Consider the following 18,108-nt stretch of genomic DNA (forward strand, 5'->3'; position numbering starts at 1 on the left):
TATCGCAACGCGCATATCGATTGTCAATCTCTCGTTCTCGCGTGCTATGTTCGTGTTCGTTCACGTCAGTCTAGTCGATTCCATCCTCTTTGGTCGATTCTAGAGACAAGTCGCTTTCTTAGTAATATAGTGACATAATTTCAATGATAACGACGGGTGACTTCTAGAGATTTTAGAAGCCATTTGGAGACAATTCTGACTAATTTTAATTTATCTCAATATAAATAAAATGTTTTGTCTGTACATTGCTCAGAATTTAAAAAGAATGATATTTCCGTACCGGTCGTGGCCATATTAACGAGGAGAAATAAGTTTTAATTTTCCGTAATTTCTGTCTGTCTGTCTGTCTGTCTGTCTGTCTGTCTGTCTGTCTGTACGTGCGCAGGCTCATCACGAGAAAACGGCTGAAGAGAATTTAATGAAAATCGGTATATAACGTCGGGGAATAAGTTGCTACAATCTAGGCCATAAATAATGTTATTCGCGCTGAGTGAAATGGTAGTTTAGGGGAAGGCCTAAAATTTAATTCTCAAATATTTATGTTATTATTGGCCCTAATGATAAATACTACATAACTAAAGTTATATATGATTAAATTTCCTATCATTTATGTCTTATACATTTTTACCGTACCGGCTGTAATAACAGAGATATTCATGAATTTAGATTTTTTTATTTTATTATTATTATTATTATTATTATTATTATTATTATTATTATTATTTTGCTAAGTCCATATCAGCGCCGATGTACGAGAAAATGGGTGAACAGAATTGTATGTAAAGTCAGGGAATAAGGAACTACAGTCTATGCTATAAATAATTTTATTCACTCTGTTCGAAATGGTAGTTTAGGGGAAGGTGCCAAATTTTTTTTTAAATTACCTATCTTAGTGGTCATATTGAAAAATACTACATAACAAAAGTTACAGAGAATGCAATTTCCGATTATTTGTCTTATTCAGTTTTGCAAGAGACACTTCTCATGATTGATTCGTATAACTTACACTTCTCAGGTACATTTTTTGCCCCTTGTTAAGGGCATCATCAACCTTTAGGTAACCTTAAGTTCATATGTCTGAAACATTATCTATTCATACATGGATTAATGTGTAACATACTTTTCATTGTAATCCATATATGAATAGATAATGTTTCAGACATTTGACCTTAAGGTTACCTACAGGCTGATGATGCCGTTAACAAGGGGCGAAACATGTCCCTGAGAAGTGTATATAGTATTATGTAGATTTCATCCACGAAGCACGTGGCTTGTATTGAATAGGTGGTAATAATAGAATAAATTATTTTTGTGATAATTTGCTTGTTCAGTTTTACTGTTCTGACTACAATAATATTGGTGGTGATGGTGATTAAATTTTGAAGATTATAATAATGAAGAAAGTCATGAAGGAATGATCGCTTGAATAATACCACAAGAGGGAGTCATGAAAGAAAAGACGACTCACTTTACATTAGATGCTCTAATATCACAGATTCAGAAGAAAACTAAATGTGAAGGCCTCCAATATAGAAAGCTCATAAAATTGATCAACAATAGCATTACATTGACCATTGTTTGTTGTGATGTGCTTTGTGTATTCTGCTGCCATTTATCTACGATAGACGGGATTACTGCTGGGTTTCAAGTATAACAGCCTGCCTGAATACTGGCGGGAAGAAGCTGGGGAGTGGGGAGTTAGATCTCTCTTCTTTAGCATGCCATTCTTCTGGTTCATAAATTTTCTAATACTACTGGTACGTTACACACTGGGTCATCATAGTATTCCAGCTATTCGATCCCTACTCGGAGGTAGTGATTTGAATGAGCAGTGTGCTGCACACTTAAACAGAATAATTACACAAGAGTGTTTGCGGCTGTCTGCAGCCTGGTCATTCTAGCTCTGAAACTTTGAACTGTTAGATTGACACTGTAGTACCTTTCGCAAAAGTTGAGAAAATGTACTGTTTTCATTTTATCGAATATTTCGTATGAAATCATAGCTTTTAATCACGACATTCATACTGGCGTCGTTGTAATGAGATGTTGACTTCAGTTGGGAAAACTATAAGGACAGTCTTCCTGAGAATTCCGTAGTGAAGCACGGGTACATCAGCTAGTTATTTGATCCAAATAGCATTGCGCTTCGCATAATTGCGCAGGTGCTTGATGCAATATATTAATCTATGCATTTGCTAAGTAATGGCATCTAAGTGCATGACTGATTCACACATCTGGAGCATGAGTTCATACTATTTTCGGTAGGCTTATCAGAGACCGATCATCCCACTCACGCACTTCCTGTGAGGGAATAGAGATGTGTAATTTTTAGCCTTGTAGCCTCGTATAGCAACAGTCGGGCTTTGAGACAATAAGTGTTATAAATATATCGTAGTACTGTGTTGCGCAAGACATGTAGAATAAGCAATTTTGACCAATTGTATCTCCTGATTTCTCCTGATTTTTCCTGATTTAAAAATCAAAATCTCCTGATTTTTGGTTTTGTAAAGTTGGCAGGTATGCCTTTGTAACACTGCAAATAAATCCATCTATTATTTAAAACTCCCTGTAAGAAGAGAACAGTGAATGCAAGTGGGTATTATTTTCAAATGAGCTGAGCTTAAGAGTTAATTGTAGCGTACGATTCTTTCAGTGTGTAATGGCTCTGTGTGTACAGTACAGTTTCACTGTAACAAACACCAGTGTAACGAAATTTTCAGAATAACGAATCTTTTTTTTTGGTCCTTTCCTTTTTCCCTATTTGTTGTGTGTTAAAATATTTCATTTTAACGAATTTCTTAGTTTCAGTGTAACAAATTAAAATTGAGCTCTTTTCTTTACCATTTTGACCATATTTTCTCAAATTAAAACTAAAATTCATCCTGTTTTATGACCAACATTTTTCTTGTTACATTATTTCGTTATTCAGACGATATGATCGCCGTTTTCCATATATGCACTGTACGCTTATTCGTGTAACCAATATGCTTCGCCCGTCATCCAGTGTAAGACGTCACTCAATTAGCTGAGTAGGAGCGCCAAGTTTGCAATCCACCGATGAACGCTACGCTTTGTATAACCAATAGGCTTCGCCCATCAGCCAATGTAAGACATCACACTATTGGCTGAGTAGGATCTCAATGTTTGTAATCCACCAATGAACATGATGGTTTCGTTGCATCATGCATTGCATGTTTCTTCTTCATATTTAATTTGCAAAACAACGTGTTTCTGTTAAGGTTATATCATTAAACATGCAAAGTTCATGTGCATTTCGTTAAATAGGTTAATATCATTGCAAATGGATAAGCAGAAGCGACAGCAGTTTCGTTGAGTGAAAAACGTAAAATACTTGCGGAAGTAGAGAAAGGCGGAAAGAAAGGAGAAGTAGCGAAAAAGTATGGCTTAGCCCGTCAACACTTTCTACTTTTTTTAAAAATAGAAATGTAAGTTAGAGGAAAACATTGATGCTAATGCCCTAGGTCCACAGCGTAAGAAGATCAGGACAGCCGACTACAAGGAGGTGGACCAAGCCATCTATACGTGGTTTGTGGAAATGCGGAGTAAAAACATTCCAATCAATGGCCCACTGTTATGTGAGCGTGTGCAATCTTTCCCACGTTCGCTTGGGTCACCTGAGTTTATGGGTAGTGCTGGTTGGCTTCATAGGTTCTGGGAGAGATGTGGCATATACCACAAAATTATAAATGGTGAAGCTAACCATGCGCCGAAGGAAGTTGCGTCTTCATGGTGGCTGGAGACTCTAACGGATGCTTTGAAGGAGTATTCGCTGGCAGACATTTATAATGCAGACGAAACTACGTTATTTTATAAACTAATGCCGAACAAAACCCTTGATTCCAAGGGAAATAAGTGTTTTGGGGGGCAAACATTCAAAAGAACGTATCGCGGCTCTTTAGTGCACCAATTGCACGGGGACGGACAAACTGCAGCCTCTCATAATTGGGAAGTTTGGGAAGCCAAGGTGCTTCAAGGGGGTGCAACATCTGCTCTATGAATACAGGCACAACTCTAAGGCATGGATGACATCTGTGCTATTGAAAGAGTGGTTGTTGGACGTGGAACGTCGGATGAAGGCCGAAAAGAGGAGAATTTTTCTATTATTGGACAATTGCTCTCCTCATAATTGTGTGCCTCGCTATTTGTAACATATAAAAGTTTTATTTTTGCCTCCAAATACAACTTCAATTCTGCAGCCGCTGGATCAGGGTATAATTCATGCAGTAAGGCGGCATTACCAAGCTCGTGTGGTCCGTCGACTGCTGTGCAACGTTGCCACGAATAGAGACATTAACATCAACATATTGGGAGCAATGCAGATGTTTATTGCTGCATGGAAATCCCTGAATGCAGACACCATCACAAACTGCTTTAGAAAAGCTGGAGTGGTTTTTACAGAAGACATCGCAGAAAGTGAAGTGTTTGATGATGTGGAAACGAGGAGAATTGGAAGCGTTTCTATACAACGTTGGATATGCCATCTACGGTAAGTCTTACCGACTACATCAATGTAGATAGTGATGTAATAGTCCACAAGGAAATCACCTATGAGGAAATTGTGGAGGACAGTATGAATGATAGAGATCCATGTGATGAAGAGGAAGAGGAAGACAACCCCCAAAATGATAGTTATCGACAGAGCTTGACTCTTCAACAGGCAACGAGCATGGCATATAGCCTTTAAGATTTTCTTGTGTCACAGAGTGATTTGCCAGAATCTGTTTTAAATTCATGTGCAGTGGTTGGTGACTATTCGGAATGAGCTTTTGTGTATGGATCTCTTCAGAAGAAAATTATATACTTTTTCAAAATATGAGGTTCTGGAACAATGTGTAGACTTGCAGGTTCAATGTAAAAATAGATTTTCTGAAAACATCTGTCAATACTGTAACTCATAATGGTATTTTGAAGTTATACAGATCCCGCAACGGATATAACAGGGCAGATGACCTCGTAGTTCTGCCCCTAAAATAACAATAACGGATATAATACTAGGCAAGTTCTTAAGAATTGACTTATTTCAGTATAACAAAATTTCAATATATCAGATTAATTTCAGAGGTCCCAAAAATTTTGTTATACTGGTATTTTACTGTATTGCTTCAGAGGAAGTTCGGCTCCCCGCCAATGTCCAAAGTACTGATAATGAATCTCGTGTGTGTGTGTGTGTTTTTTTGTGTCTCACTGATCCGTGACTGTGTATGATTCCTTCGGTGTGCCATGGCTCACTGTATGTCTCGCTGCAGTGGAAGCTTGGTTCCCCTCCAAGGCCCAGTGTGCCGCTAGTGAGCCATGAGTGCACCACCCAGCACTGTCAGTTGCAGGTCACTCGGACTCTTGAATGAATCGATACACTGCTTCGATTTGCCATAAGAAATTTCATCATAATTTATCCGTTTTGAACTGAGTTTACAAAAACTTATAAAATATTTAAGGTTCCACCTATTGAATACAAAAACAATGTTGTCTGATTGTATTACAACATAATAACTTTATTAGCAATACTAGTTTCGAAGTTTTTACAACACCATCATCAGCTGTGTTAAAGTAAAGAGAAACCGGCATTTAATATGAAATGCATCTCAACATTATTTACACACCTTGCTCCTTTAGACATTACATTAAATTATAAATAAATAAAATTGACTTGTATTTCTACCAGTTAACAAATTTATAGGGCAAAAACAGTTAAAAAACATATTACACCAATAAAAACCTCATTAAACCAACAATACGCATATTTTCAACTGTTGAAAGGGCACAAAGATTGGAACGTCTGAAGAAGTACTGGGAGGACCGCAAAGCCCGAACAATCCCTTCAAAGAGACCTGAACGATGGACTGACTAAAGAGATCCTCTGTGGTCATAAAAGAAGAAGAAGAAAAAACTCATTGTGTTGACATTCGTTTATGATATATACAATAAAACATGCCATCTTCTAAAACTGGGTGCCAGAGGTGGAAGTGTTTTCTTATTATGCTTAGCTGAGTTGTAACCTGATATGGTGGAACTGTAACAAGTATGTCATAAAGACTAAACTTCTCAGTTCAATATTGGACACCTCAAACGGCCGTTCAAGGTGTTCAAGTTTTTTATTGATGTAATATGTTTTTAATGAAAAAAAAAGTTTAAAATTAATTTCAATAGCAACAAAATTGAATATAGGCCTATACCTTTCAACTTAGTGATTATTTCTGACCGTGAAGATCAGAGACATTGAAATGACACACAAGGTGTAAAATAGTAATTTAGCAACACCAATTGAAAAAAGTGATCAAACTCAGTACCCTAAGATGGAAAATCTTTTTAATGTTGTTTGTTTTTTAACTGTTTTTGACCTATAAATTTGTTAACTGGTAGTAATACAAGTCAATTTTATTTATTTATTTATAATTTAATGTAATGTCTAAAAGAGTAAGTTGTGTAAATAATGTTGAGATGTATTTTATATTAAATGCCGGTTCCTCTTTACTTTGACGCAGCTGATGATGGTGTTGTAAAAACATCGAAATTAGTACTGCTAATAAAGTGATTACGTTGTAAATACAATCAGACAACATTCTTTTTGTATTGAATAGGGGGAACCTTATGGATTTTATAAGTTTTTGTATAATTTTTGAATCAAGCATTCGGTAGCCAACACTATTGTGCAGTAGAACTGGTTTCAAGAGAATATCAGTGAGAGATTGAAAGTTACTGTAGACATTGTTTTAGATGGCGATTATGGTAATAGTGGCATTTTGGAAAATATATCTGTTTGAGGATAGTGCGAAATTGGAGAAAAAGACAATAACCCTGATATAAATATCCATTTCATGGATATAGCGGTGTATCAGAAATACTTACTCAGTTGGTTAGTTCGCCCACTGTCCGAAGTTGCTATGTTTATAGAGCACACTGATCTGCTCTTTTTGAAATTATTTGAAATGAAACATTTGTTCCACAGCCAGCAGTCACTCAAGGTATGAAGAATGGGCAAGTCATATCTTTTAACGGCATAAATGAAAATTTGCGTGAACTATCTGCACAGTTTTTATTTCATGCATGTTTTTATGTGACAAGTACGCTCATACTAAGGGCCAGCAAATTAGATCCGATTCCACAGTCAACAGTGTGGTCATTTATTGTGACTTGAATGGGTTAATTGTTAAATGATCAAATTTGTTAAATGATCGAATTCACTGAATGAATACTCATCATCATCATGAATACTATCGGGTTTTTTAATGTGGATAGAATGTTCATATATCCCACTTATGTATTTTGTAAGCACTGGATATGTCCCTGTGGCAGTGACTCCCCCATGGTTAAATTCAGTATTCAAATATTTCTGTAGAATAATTCCAGCCAAAGTTTGATAAAGATAATATTGATCTGTCTATATCAGCATTCTTGTTCAATAAGCCAGGTAAATATTGTCGCTCGTTATGATGTATACTTTGAGTTACTAATGAAAAATGAACTTAAACTGTATGCTGTTGGACCTGAATGAGATACAAACTCAATAGAGGTATATTTTTATAATCTATTAGTAATGTTATATACAATACTGGTAATTTAATTTGTCATTAATTTGTACGTAATCGATTACATTGTTTCACATGCATTAAATTATTCATAAAAGCTCTGGTCTTTCATTTCAAAATTATTAAATATTATTTCTCACAATATTTCTCCTCCTTGTGTGAAAGAAACAGTATGATATTCTGGCAGGAATGTGCTGAGATGATGTGTGATACTTTATGGACTACATTTATTGCCTGTTCCCCACCCCTACCCACCCACCGACATTTTTGTTGTTGTTGTATGTGCATATGAAATCTTTCTGTAAATCTGTATAACACGTGCTGGAATATCTACCATGCTGCTCTTTCCATTGTAGTAGAATTGCAGTTGTCTTTTCCTATTGCCTCTTGCAAAAATATCTGTAGAATTCTAACTTGGAATATTATTTTTTTACAGCCATTGCCCTTATGACAACAGCAACAATCGCAAGTTGTGACCATGGTATTGTGGCGAAGATCAAACGTGTTATTATGGACCGTGACATTTATCCCAGGAAATGGGGCACAGGACCCAAGGTATAGATTTGTTTCATTGTCTATACCTGGAAAATGGCCTACAGTATTTTGATGATTGTCGTAATTTTGCAGTATTATTGTTAGTGCCCTAAAATTCAATATGATGTTCTTCTTATAATTGTATTTTATTTATTTATTTATTTATTTATTTATTTATTTATTTATTTATTTATTTATTTATTTTATTTTATTTATTTATTTTACAAGGGAGAATCAAATGAAAACAATTTTTTCCACTATTTTTATGCATGGATAATGTTTGATTGTACATTATTTTTCTACGTAGTCCCCACCATGTTCAATGTACTTACACCATAGGTAGTGTTTCGATACCACGTGAAAAAAAATGATTTTGGTTGACTCTGCAGCCACTTGTGCGCCGCTGATTGGACATCTTCATCATACCTGAACTTCTACCCTCCAGGGTGCTCCTTTAATGGACCAAAGATGTGGAAATCAGATAGTGCCAAATCTGGGAAGTATGGCAAATGTGGGAGTCACGTGAAGTGTAGGTCGTCGATGGTTTTCATGGTTGTACAAGCAGAATGAGTTCGGTTGTTATCACATTGAAGCAAAATACCTGCACTCAGGAATCCCCTTCACTTTGTGTGTATCACTGCCTCCAACTGGTTCTTGAGAAGGCCGGTGTAGGTGGTACTGGTCACTGTCGTACGTGGGGGCAGGTAGTATTCCAGAGTAGACCTTTCTTCTCCCAGAATAAAGTCAACACAACTACAAAGCGTTTTATTCCGGCAAAGACAGATGTCACCATTCATTGCTTGCTCATTTCATCTCTGGTTGACAATGGTGCACCCAACTTTAACCCACCTGGCAAACACTTTTCTGCAGCGGAGTTCGTAATTCACTACTGAACCAAAGCTCATATTCAGCAAGGAAGCCATTTCAGCCAGGGTGACTCGCTGGTTTTCCTGAATAAGGGCCGGTTCTACCACCTACTGGTAAAGTAGCGCGTAATTTGCCCTCCGCGTAAAAGGATGTTTCCGTCCGACCACTCCCAGGTAGCGCTATCGGCAGCATAAATCGTCGTTACCCGGTGCGTAATTTCTCGGCCACTTCGAGGGCCCGATAAGACTTTACCTGCCGGGCAAGTTCTGAGAGCTGAACATTATTGGCTGTATTTCTGGTGATATGCAACTCAAATTAGCTTAGTATACTGAAAAAAGCAGTATACTGTAACAGTGATCGATATTGTATTGCAGGATTTTGAACATTAATGCTTCCCTTTAGTTGCAACGGTCACACCAGCCTCTCGCATCGGTAGCGCAGGGAACACATTTTATACGTCAAGCTTTCGTAAAGAAACTCTAAAGGATGTAAAATCAAAATCTATTTGGAAATCATTTCAAATGGGCTTTAATTTTCTACTTTTCAGTTTTCGGACACCAGCTATATATTACTGTATGTATCCTACCTAACCCAAGCGTTTTCGTAGCGTAATGGTTAACACGTTCACTTCGTAATACGAAGTGTGCAGGTTCGAGTCTTTATTATGACGAATCTTTTTTTTTTTTTTCATTATTAGCGTTGTGTTAATCAGTATGCCTCTTTTCATACGTTCTTATCACAATATTATGTCTACTAGGAAAATTGCTTTATATGTACGCTACCTATAGCAAGTGATGTTATGATTAATAGCACATAGGACTGTCGCCCAGGTAGCAAATTCCCTATTAGTTGTTTACATAGGCTTGTAAATTATTTCGAAGAAATTGGAAACTATTCCATTCCCGAATTCCTCTTCCTATGAATGGATATTTATCCCGATTAGTTCTTTACATTTACAGTACCTTCCAACTTTATCTTCATAAAGTTAAAAATTAAAATGAAATGCTTTATCAATAAATTGAAGCATCTGGAACTAAACGAGGTCACAGAACTAGTTGCAAATAGAGCATCGCGGAGATACTTAATCAATTCACAGAAGCCTGCGGATAGAATGCTCAAAGGCAATAAGTCCGTAAAGAAGATGTGTGTATATAAGTATATGGAAGCGCGTAAGAGAGAGTTAAGAACAACGGCAGGGAACGAAAATACACTTTAAAATGTAAATTAGAAATACGATGAAAACCTGCGTACCTTCTATTACGGAGCGAGCGACTTGACCAGTCTACTACGAGAATACTTTTCAAAACGCTGCCTTGCATGACAGGTTATAACTGGCGTAAGAAAATGTAATCTCGAGATTTTAATCCCAATTAGGTATTGATATTGAAGATCATCATCATCATCATCATCATCTGTTTACCCTCCAGGTTCGGTTTTTCCCTCGGACTTAGCGAGGGATCCCACCTCTACCGCCTCAAGGGCAGTGTCCTGGAGCTTCAGACTCTTGGTCGGGGGATACAACTGGGGAGTATGACCAGTACCTCGCCCAGGCGGCCTCACCTGCTATGCTGAACAGGGGCCTTGTGGAGGGATGGGAAGATTGGAAGGGATAGGCAAGGAAGAGGGAAGGAAGCGGCCGTGGCCTTCAGTTAGGTACCATCCCGGCATGCGCCTGGAGGAGAAGTGGGAAACCACGGAAAACCACTTCCAGGATGGCTGAAGTGGGAATCAAACCCACCTCTACTCAGTTGACTTCCCGAGGCTGAGAGGACCCCGTTCCAGCCCTCGTACCACTTTTCAAATTTCGTGGCAGAGCCGGGAATCGAACCCAGGCCTCCGGAGGTGGCAGCTAATCACGCTAACCACTACACCACAGAGGCGGACGATATTGAAGATCATAGATTAAAATCACGAAAGCTTGACATGAATCGTTGTCCATAACTCTTATGACTCCCCTTATTAGGCTTTTTGGTGATAATCAGCAGACGCAAGCACAGGGAAATAAGACAATCGAAATGGGTTTCATGCATCTGACGATAGATAGCACCACACTCGAAAGCAAGAAATCGCTGAAAATCAGTCTAGCCAACTTCGTATATCGGTGTGTAGCTCCGGGTAGCTACCTAGCGCTTGCGCGGAGGTGGTTGGATGCAAGCCAAAGTACCAGCCGATTTACACCTCCAGGTAGTTTATCTCCTGGGCAGCTACCAGCCACTTTACCAGCAGATGGTAGAACCGGCCCTAAGTCAGTCTGCTGTAGCTATGGACTCCTGTGTCACAACTCGATGAGCCTAACCCGGATGGGGAGCATCAGTCAATAAAGTCGTACCTTCTGCGAATTTCTTGCACCAATTGTAGAGTTGCTGCTGTAACATACAGGCGTACCCATACTTCGTGTGTATTCTCCAAGGAATATCACCCTAGTTTTACACCTTCACTCCATAAAAATCTAATAACTCTACGCTGTTACTGCTTGGTGCAACTGTATAGTGGTGCCACCACCTTGAACCAGCTGTTACTCACCTCCAGCCCTGCCTATTGCTATACTACCAGCTTGGAAAGACATCAAGAATTATGTCTGCAAATTTCCAATCGCCTAGAAAGAAGAAAAGATTTTTAATGGTACTTTTGCACTTTTAGTTTGATTCTCCTTCGTATTTATTTATTTATTTATTTATTTATTTATTTATTTATTTATTTATTTATTTATTTATTTATTTATTTATTTATTTATTTATTTTCATGAACTATTTGACCAACATTATAATTGACTGCTATAGAACTATAAAGGGACAATCTCTCCTGGATAATTATAGGAAACGTTGCAAAATTGTGATGTTAATATAATGGCATGTGGCCTCTGAAGAGATCTGGTGCACGTCTTTCAAGTTGATGCCAGATACGAGGGGCTTTGAAAAGTTTTTCCAAAATAAAAACTACTTACGTGTTTGGGGTAAACCTTTATTATTTTTCGACATAGTCTCCTTTTAGGCTTATACACTTCGTCCAACGATGTTGTAGTTTGTTGATCCCTTCCGAATAATAGGATTTGTCCAAGTCTGCAAAATATCCATTAGTGTTTGTAGTCACCTCCTCGTTTGAATAAAATCTTTGTCCCGCCAGCCATTTCTTCAAATTGGGGAACAAATAGTAGTCCGAGAGAGCCAAATCTGGAGAATAGGGGGGATGTGAAACGAGTTGGAATCCTTGGTGTGCGTTAAATTCCTTATACAGTCTTATTTTGCGCAGCATATTAAATTTTACAGTTGCTTCCTGTACTAAGTGTTGCAGCCAAAGTTTTAATGTATGATCATGCATGATTTTTATTTTTTTTAATGGCCAGGTACTTAGATATGAGCCTATTGGCCATGATGATAAGCAGTTTGCAATCCTAATTTATTTTTGCACTCTTATTTCATCAAGGAGTTACCCTTGTCTCACTGACGAAGAATATTACACGAGTGAATGTGTTTCTGTGTGCAGTCTGATATGTTGTTTGTGATGATTATGATGATGGAGTAGGAAGAGGGTGAAACACAGTGCTGGGGTATTGCCTGTTCTTGTTGAATATTACCAACAGGCCTGCTCAAGGCTTAACCATCCCCATGCGATGGACGAATCACTGTCAATAGGTTCATATTACCGTATTTCTCCGAATCCAAGAATTTCATGTGAAAAATCAAGGGTTGTCTTGAACTCCACTGGCAGCTAGCACTGTAACCACGTTGCTTCACTTCACCCCTGCACGTGCGCTCCAGGCGTGACCTTCAACGTCTGTGTTCTTGTTATTCAGCAGTTGATTGTACAGTGCCTCTGTGTAACGTCACTGGTTCTCAGAAAATAGTTAAAACAGAGTGACATTTTACTAGCCACTACAAAAACTTCTTTTCTAATGGCTTCAAAACATTACGCCTACTCTCTTGAGCTGATTGCAAGGTCGACATAATGTACTGAACTTCCGAGCCCCAGCTGCACAGGAAATGTCAATTTAATTGGAATAGCAAGGATGCAAACCTTAGAATTCATAGAAAGGCCACGGTTAGTGACAAAGTTGTAACACGTCTACTGTACTTGACACTTCATAAAAGTATTCGTTTTGTAGGCAGTAGAAATATTTTTGCAATGGATTGTTGTATTGTAGAGACACATGGAACTGGTATTGCTGGTGAATTTTCAACAGGTTCTTTTTGATATTACGATGCCAGTTTTAAGTTAATTGTTATTAAACACACGAAAATAAAGAATAATTGTGCAGCCACAAGAAAATATGGCATAACTAAAGCCATTTTTCAGTGTTAGCGTGAAGCCAAATATAACTTAAAAATTGCATTCAGTGTTTCGCAACAGTGACACTTCATAGAAGTCGAAGATGAAATTGTGAGGTATGCACGCGAAAAACTCATTGGCAGAATGACCGTATCATGGCTCACAAATCTTGTTGACCTTGTCCATTTGTGTTTTCATGTTTACCCTTTTCTCCTCTTTTTATTGCTCCGTCTTCCCACACTCGCCTGTCTTTGCCTTCTCCTTTTTGTGTTCCTTTTGATGTTCCTATTTCTCTGTATACATTTGATTTGTTTCATGTTTATTCCTTTCATATAGTTATATTACCTTTAAGGGATCCTTTCCTCCATTTGTGTTTATCCTATGCATCTTATCTTTTTCCACTTGTGTTTATCTGTGTCATGTTTTTCCTGTTTATCTGGGCTTTTTTAAATTTTATCATACACTTTACACATCAAAACTTTCATCATTTGAAAAACTTCAAAAAGAAGAACCATTTTATTCATTTGAGACTTACTGTATTTTCTCACTTAATTAATGCCCTTGCATAATTTACACATCCCAATAATTTTTGGGTCCAAAGTGGAGAAAAGATACGTTTACGTATTTGATGCATCCGCTTCTTCAAACATCCATCACGCAGCTCCGCTTGTGTTTCGAAATAGAAATCTCAACTACTCGGGTAGCAGCCTTCCTATTGCAAAATCAGGCTTTCCAAATACTTGGTAATGTACTATTATCAGCCGGTGGCATATACCACTGCACTAGTTCAGTGATGAATCAGCGCAGAAGTGACCAGTGACACTATTCCGGTCTGGAACAAACTTATTTTATGAGTGTTTCGGGAACGGGAGACGTGTTTCTGTGATCTGAAAATTGTTCATTAGTCCGCAGTGAGAAGGAATTCAAGTAATACTACATCTTATAAACTCGCGGTGATCAATTACGCCAAAACATGCAGGCATAGGCCAGCGGGCCGCAAGTATTCAGTGTCCGAGTGCAACTTGTGCTACTCCAGTAATAGAGAAGTGCACTTCAAGCGACCAACAAATCTCACAAAGCATTTCGTGGACCAAAAGGTGGCATGTTTCCAAAAGTAGAGGAGGATCTGTTGATTTCGTTACACAATGTTGATTATGCCATTTCTCACAAAATGCTGTATTTTAAAGGACGAGAAATAGCTGTTGCACATGGAATCAGTATCTCGGATTTGAAGGTTACCCGAGGTGGGATGATTACTTTTATGAAGAGGAATGGACTTTCTTTTCGACGAAGAACAACTTTATGCCAAAAAATTGTCGAACGTATTCAACCAAAAAGTATCGTAATAGATTTTTATCGCTTTGTCATTGAGAAGCATAAAGTGAAGGAATATTTGCCCTCCCAAATAGGAACCGCAGGTCGGACGCCATTCAGTTTCCACATGCCACAAAATAATAATATAAGAGAATTTATTGGACTCCAACCTATTCAATACAATCAATAAGAACGGGACATCCAGTGTTATCGTATGCACTACCAGAAGTGAAAATCAACGATGTACTGCAATGCTTGCTGTAACAGGTGATGGCAGAAAGTTTGCACCTTACATTGTTCTAAAACAAAAAACAATGCCTGAAGTAAAATTTCCGCGAGGGATCCACGTTCGTATCCAAGAAAAAGGGTGGATGGACACGTCACTCATACAAGATTGGATTCGAACGGTTTGGGGAAATCTATCAGGGTCCCTCCTTCGATGCCCGGCCCTTCTTGTGTTGGACAGTTTTCTTTTTTGCCGGTATTTTATTATTATGCACTTACATGAATTGTACTTTTATGTATTCATGTTTGTTTCACTTCTGGTCATGTTGCAAGTTCATAACGGAAGTAACATTTACCAGTGTCGATACTTCAAACCCACGTGTCCAAAATGTCCATTTCGATCGACGTGCGGATGCCTTTTAATGTCATTTTGTGAGTTTATGTACGTACATTTATTTTGGTATTATTAGATGTTTTTGTCAAATTTGTCTTATGGCTGACGATGGCCAGTCAAGGCCAAAACTAGCCCCACTATTACAACAAATGTAATGTAATCATTACATAATAAAGATATTGAAAAGGTGGACCATTAAGATATAATTGTTACTATTGTGATCACAATTCAGTACAGGTCAAACGTGAAGTTTACAACTTACAATTATGGATATCAGTGATCATCATGGCAACGTCTTTTGTTACGACAGATGTGAAGAACTTGAATGTTATGTAGCATCCTCTGTGTCATCCAACCAAGAAGTCCTCCTCTCAGGTCCTCTTCTCCCATTGATCTTTCCTTGCAAGAAGAGCTGCAGGAAGTGGTACTTGAACATATGTCACCTTATATGGCCTAAGTACTGCAGTTTCCTTAACGTTTAACAGAGTCCTTGAGAAACATGTTTGTTAAAATATTCTCTCTCTCTTTTTTCCTTATCTGCATCCCATCTCTTTATTCAATTTCAGCCTGTATTTAATGACCACCAAATTGTGGTTGGAGCCCACTTCTGCTCCTGGGATGTATTGTAATCCAGCATCTGGTTTCTGAATCTCTGCCTAGCCATAATGAAGTCGATAATATCTTGTCCATTTATACAACCTTCATTTATGGTTTTTGAACCAATTATGATCAATGGAGAATTCTACTTACCAACCTCATCTTTCATTTGTAATTGTTTGTATACTACTTATAAATAATAATAAAATATCGTACAGAAAATGATATAAATAAATAAATAAATTTACTCAAAAACTTCATAAATACTTGAAATAAAATGAATTAATAAAAATAATTTATCGAAAAGTCCGTAGTATGGGCGCGAGAGTTCACCAGAATGGATCCCTCGAATTTAGATAGATCATGATAATTCTTTATATCCCAGGGCGTGTACATAATGCTGCGTACTGGTACATTGCTTCAGGCCTTACCTAACGTTCTGAAAACAACTAAATAGGTAGGAACTGCACCTAGGTTCATCAATAACTCCACTGATTCTAAAATATCTAAGTATATTCTCAATAAAATCTGTGCATGAGCACCTCATCAACACACCAAAATACACTTATAATACACAAACAAAAGATTGCTGGAAGACTCCATATTTACAACAACAACGAAAACAGTGGGAGAACGAAAGCGAGAACTAAGCCACCATTTGTAGTTAGTTCGTTGAACAATGTACGTATATGTATATAAGAACTCTTCACTGTCTCTGTATCAACACGACTTGCCGATTCTCATAATCAGCACTTATAAAATCACACAGATACTGTACCTCGTAATACTGTGTTCACAGATTTTAACACTTGTTGTAAAGATATATACATTTGAGCAACACACACTTGTCGTTCCTGGGCATAAATTATGGAAAGTCTGAGCTATAGCACCTTGCAGCTTTCAGTAACATGTAATACCAGGCCACCACAAAATGATACAATACTAAGTTATATGCCAGTCACTTCTCACAAACATAAAAATACTACGTTCCACAAATGTTTGAAGTTCCGTCCAGTATAGTGCAGCAGTGTCACTCCATGACCGTATATCCAGTTTCACTCCTGTGTGTGTTCGCACTCCTTCATCCCTGTACAGTGTGTGTGATTCCCGCCGTATGATCAATCTTTATAGACATCCGCATTCCCCATCCTCTCACATGATACGCCTAGATTGATCCTGGCCAGCCAATCATGAGTCAAGACCATGCCGTGAACTTCTTCTTGGTCCCAAGAAAATAACAAACTCTGGGGTGTTTCACATGAGTCATAGAACTTTCCTAGTACAACAACAATCTCATCTCATCAGACTGGGATATATACATGACTCATGCAAAGTTTCCAAGTTCCAATATAGCAGTGTTTTCCCAGCCGTATGGTCAAAACAAATTACTCATACTACATATATGGAGACCTCCCAGCTTACAAATAAGAATAAATGTACAAATGAAATACAGATAATAATAATAATAATAATAATAATAATAATAATAAAACATCGAATACTGACAATAATATCTCTCACTTCTACATATAGTGCGAGGGTATGATATATGTACTATCACACATTCCTTTGTCCCAGTCCTTATTCTCCTATATGTAACGTTCTCTTCCTTGGCCTAGCACAACATTCGAGCCTCTCGTGATCTTTTAGACATTGTTAAGATTCTGCAGTTTTCATCTTCACTTGGTGAACTAATAGGCATGTAGATCTGTACTACTGTGGTGGGCATTGCCTTGGTGCTTGACTTGACAAGAAAATTTTGTTTGCTATGCTGGGCATATTTACCCAGTGCCCTATTTTCATTATTTCACAAACTTCTGCATTGATCTAGTGTTAATATTCAGTGGTTATCTGACTACAATCCTGCTCATCCTGCCAGTTCACCTCACTTATATCATCTACATAAAACTTTAGTCTGTTGGTTTTCCCTTTCACATTTCCTTACCTACTATGATTAATCAAACTTCTAACTTTCCATTCTCCAAATTGCAGAATTTCATTGTTTATCCTCTTGATGATTGCCTCCTCTTGTGTAGCCCGACACAGAGATATGAATGTGAGGCTATTATAGTGGACGGAGGCAATTAACACTATATTGTACAATCTATACAGGGAGAGCTGCATGTCCTTGGGAGCTTTGGCTGTAGTTTCCTTTTGCTTTCAGCTATGTAATAGTATTATCATTATTACAAGGCCATTTCAGTCAATCATCCTGACTCCTGCCTCCCAACATCAGAAAGGCTGCACATCTTTTGATGAATCATTCATTATTCTGGTCTTTCAACATGCCCATCTGGTATGATTGTGGCTATGGCTTGACTGCCTGCTTCGTTGGAATACACAAGCCTCCCCACTGTGGTGATG

The 18,108-nt window shown here is 37.9% G+C and overlaps 1 protein-coding gene across 1 annotated transcript in view; it reads left to right on the top strand.

Moving 5' to 3' along the window:
* The window catches only part of Nop60B (dyskerin pseudouridine synthase 1 Nop60B), a 172,073-nt gene that overhangs the window by 115,433 nt on the left and 38,532 nt on the right, over positions 1-18,108 (top strand). Inside the window, exon 9 of the mRNA XM_067151745.2 lies at positions 7,984-8,102. Within this exon, the coding sequence (XP_067007846.2) occupies positions 7,984-8,102 (119 nt within the window). The remainder of the gene's footprint in view (positions 1-7,983; positions 8,103-18,108) is intronic.

This window comes from Anabrus simplex, chromosome 7, assembly GCF_040414725.1.
Source record: "Anabrus simplex isolate iqAnaSimp1 chromosome 7, ASM4041472v1, whole genome shotgun sequence".
Taxonomy (NCBI): domain Eukaryota; kingdom Metazoa; phylum Arthropoda; class Insecta; order Orthoptera; family Tettigoniidae; genus Anabrus; species Anabrus simplex.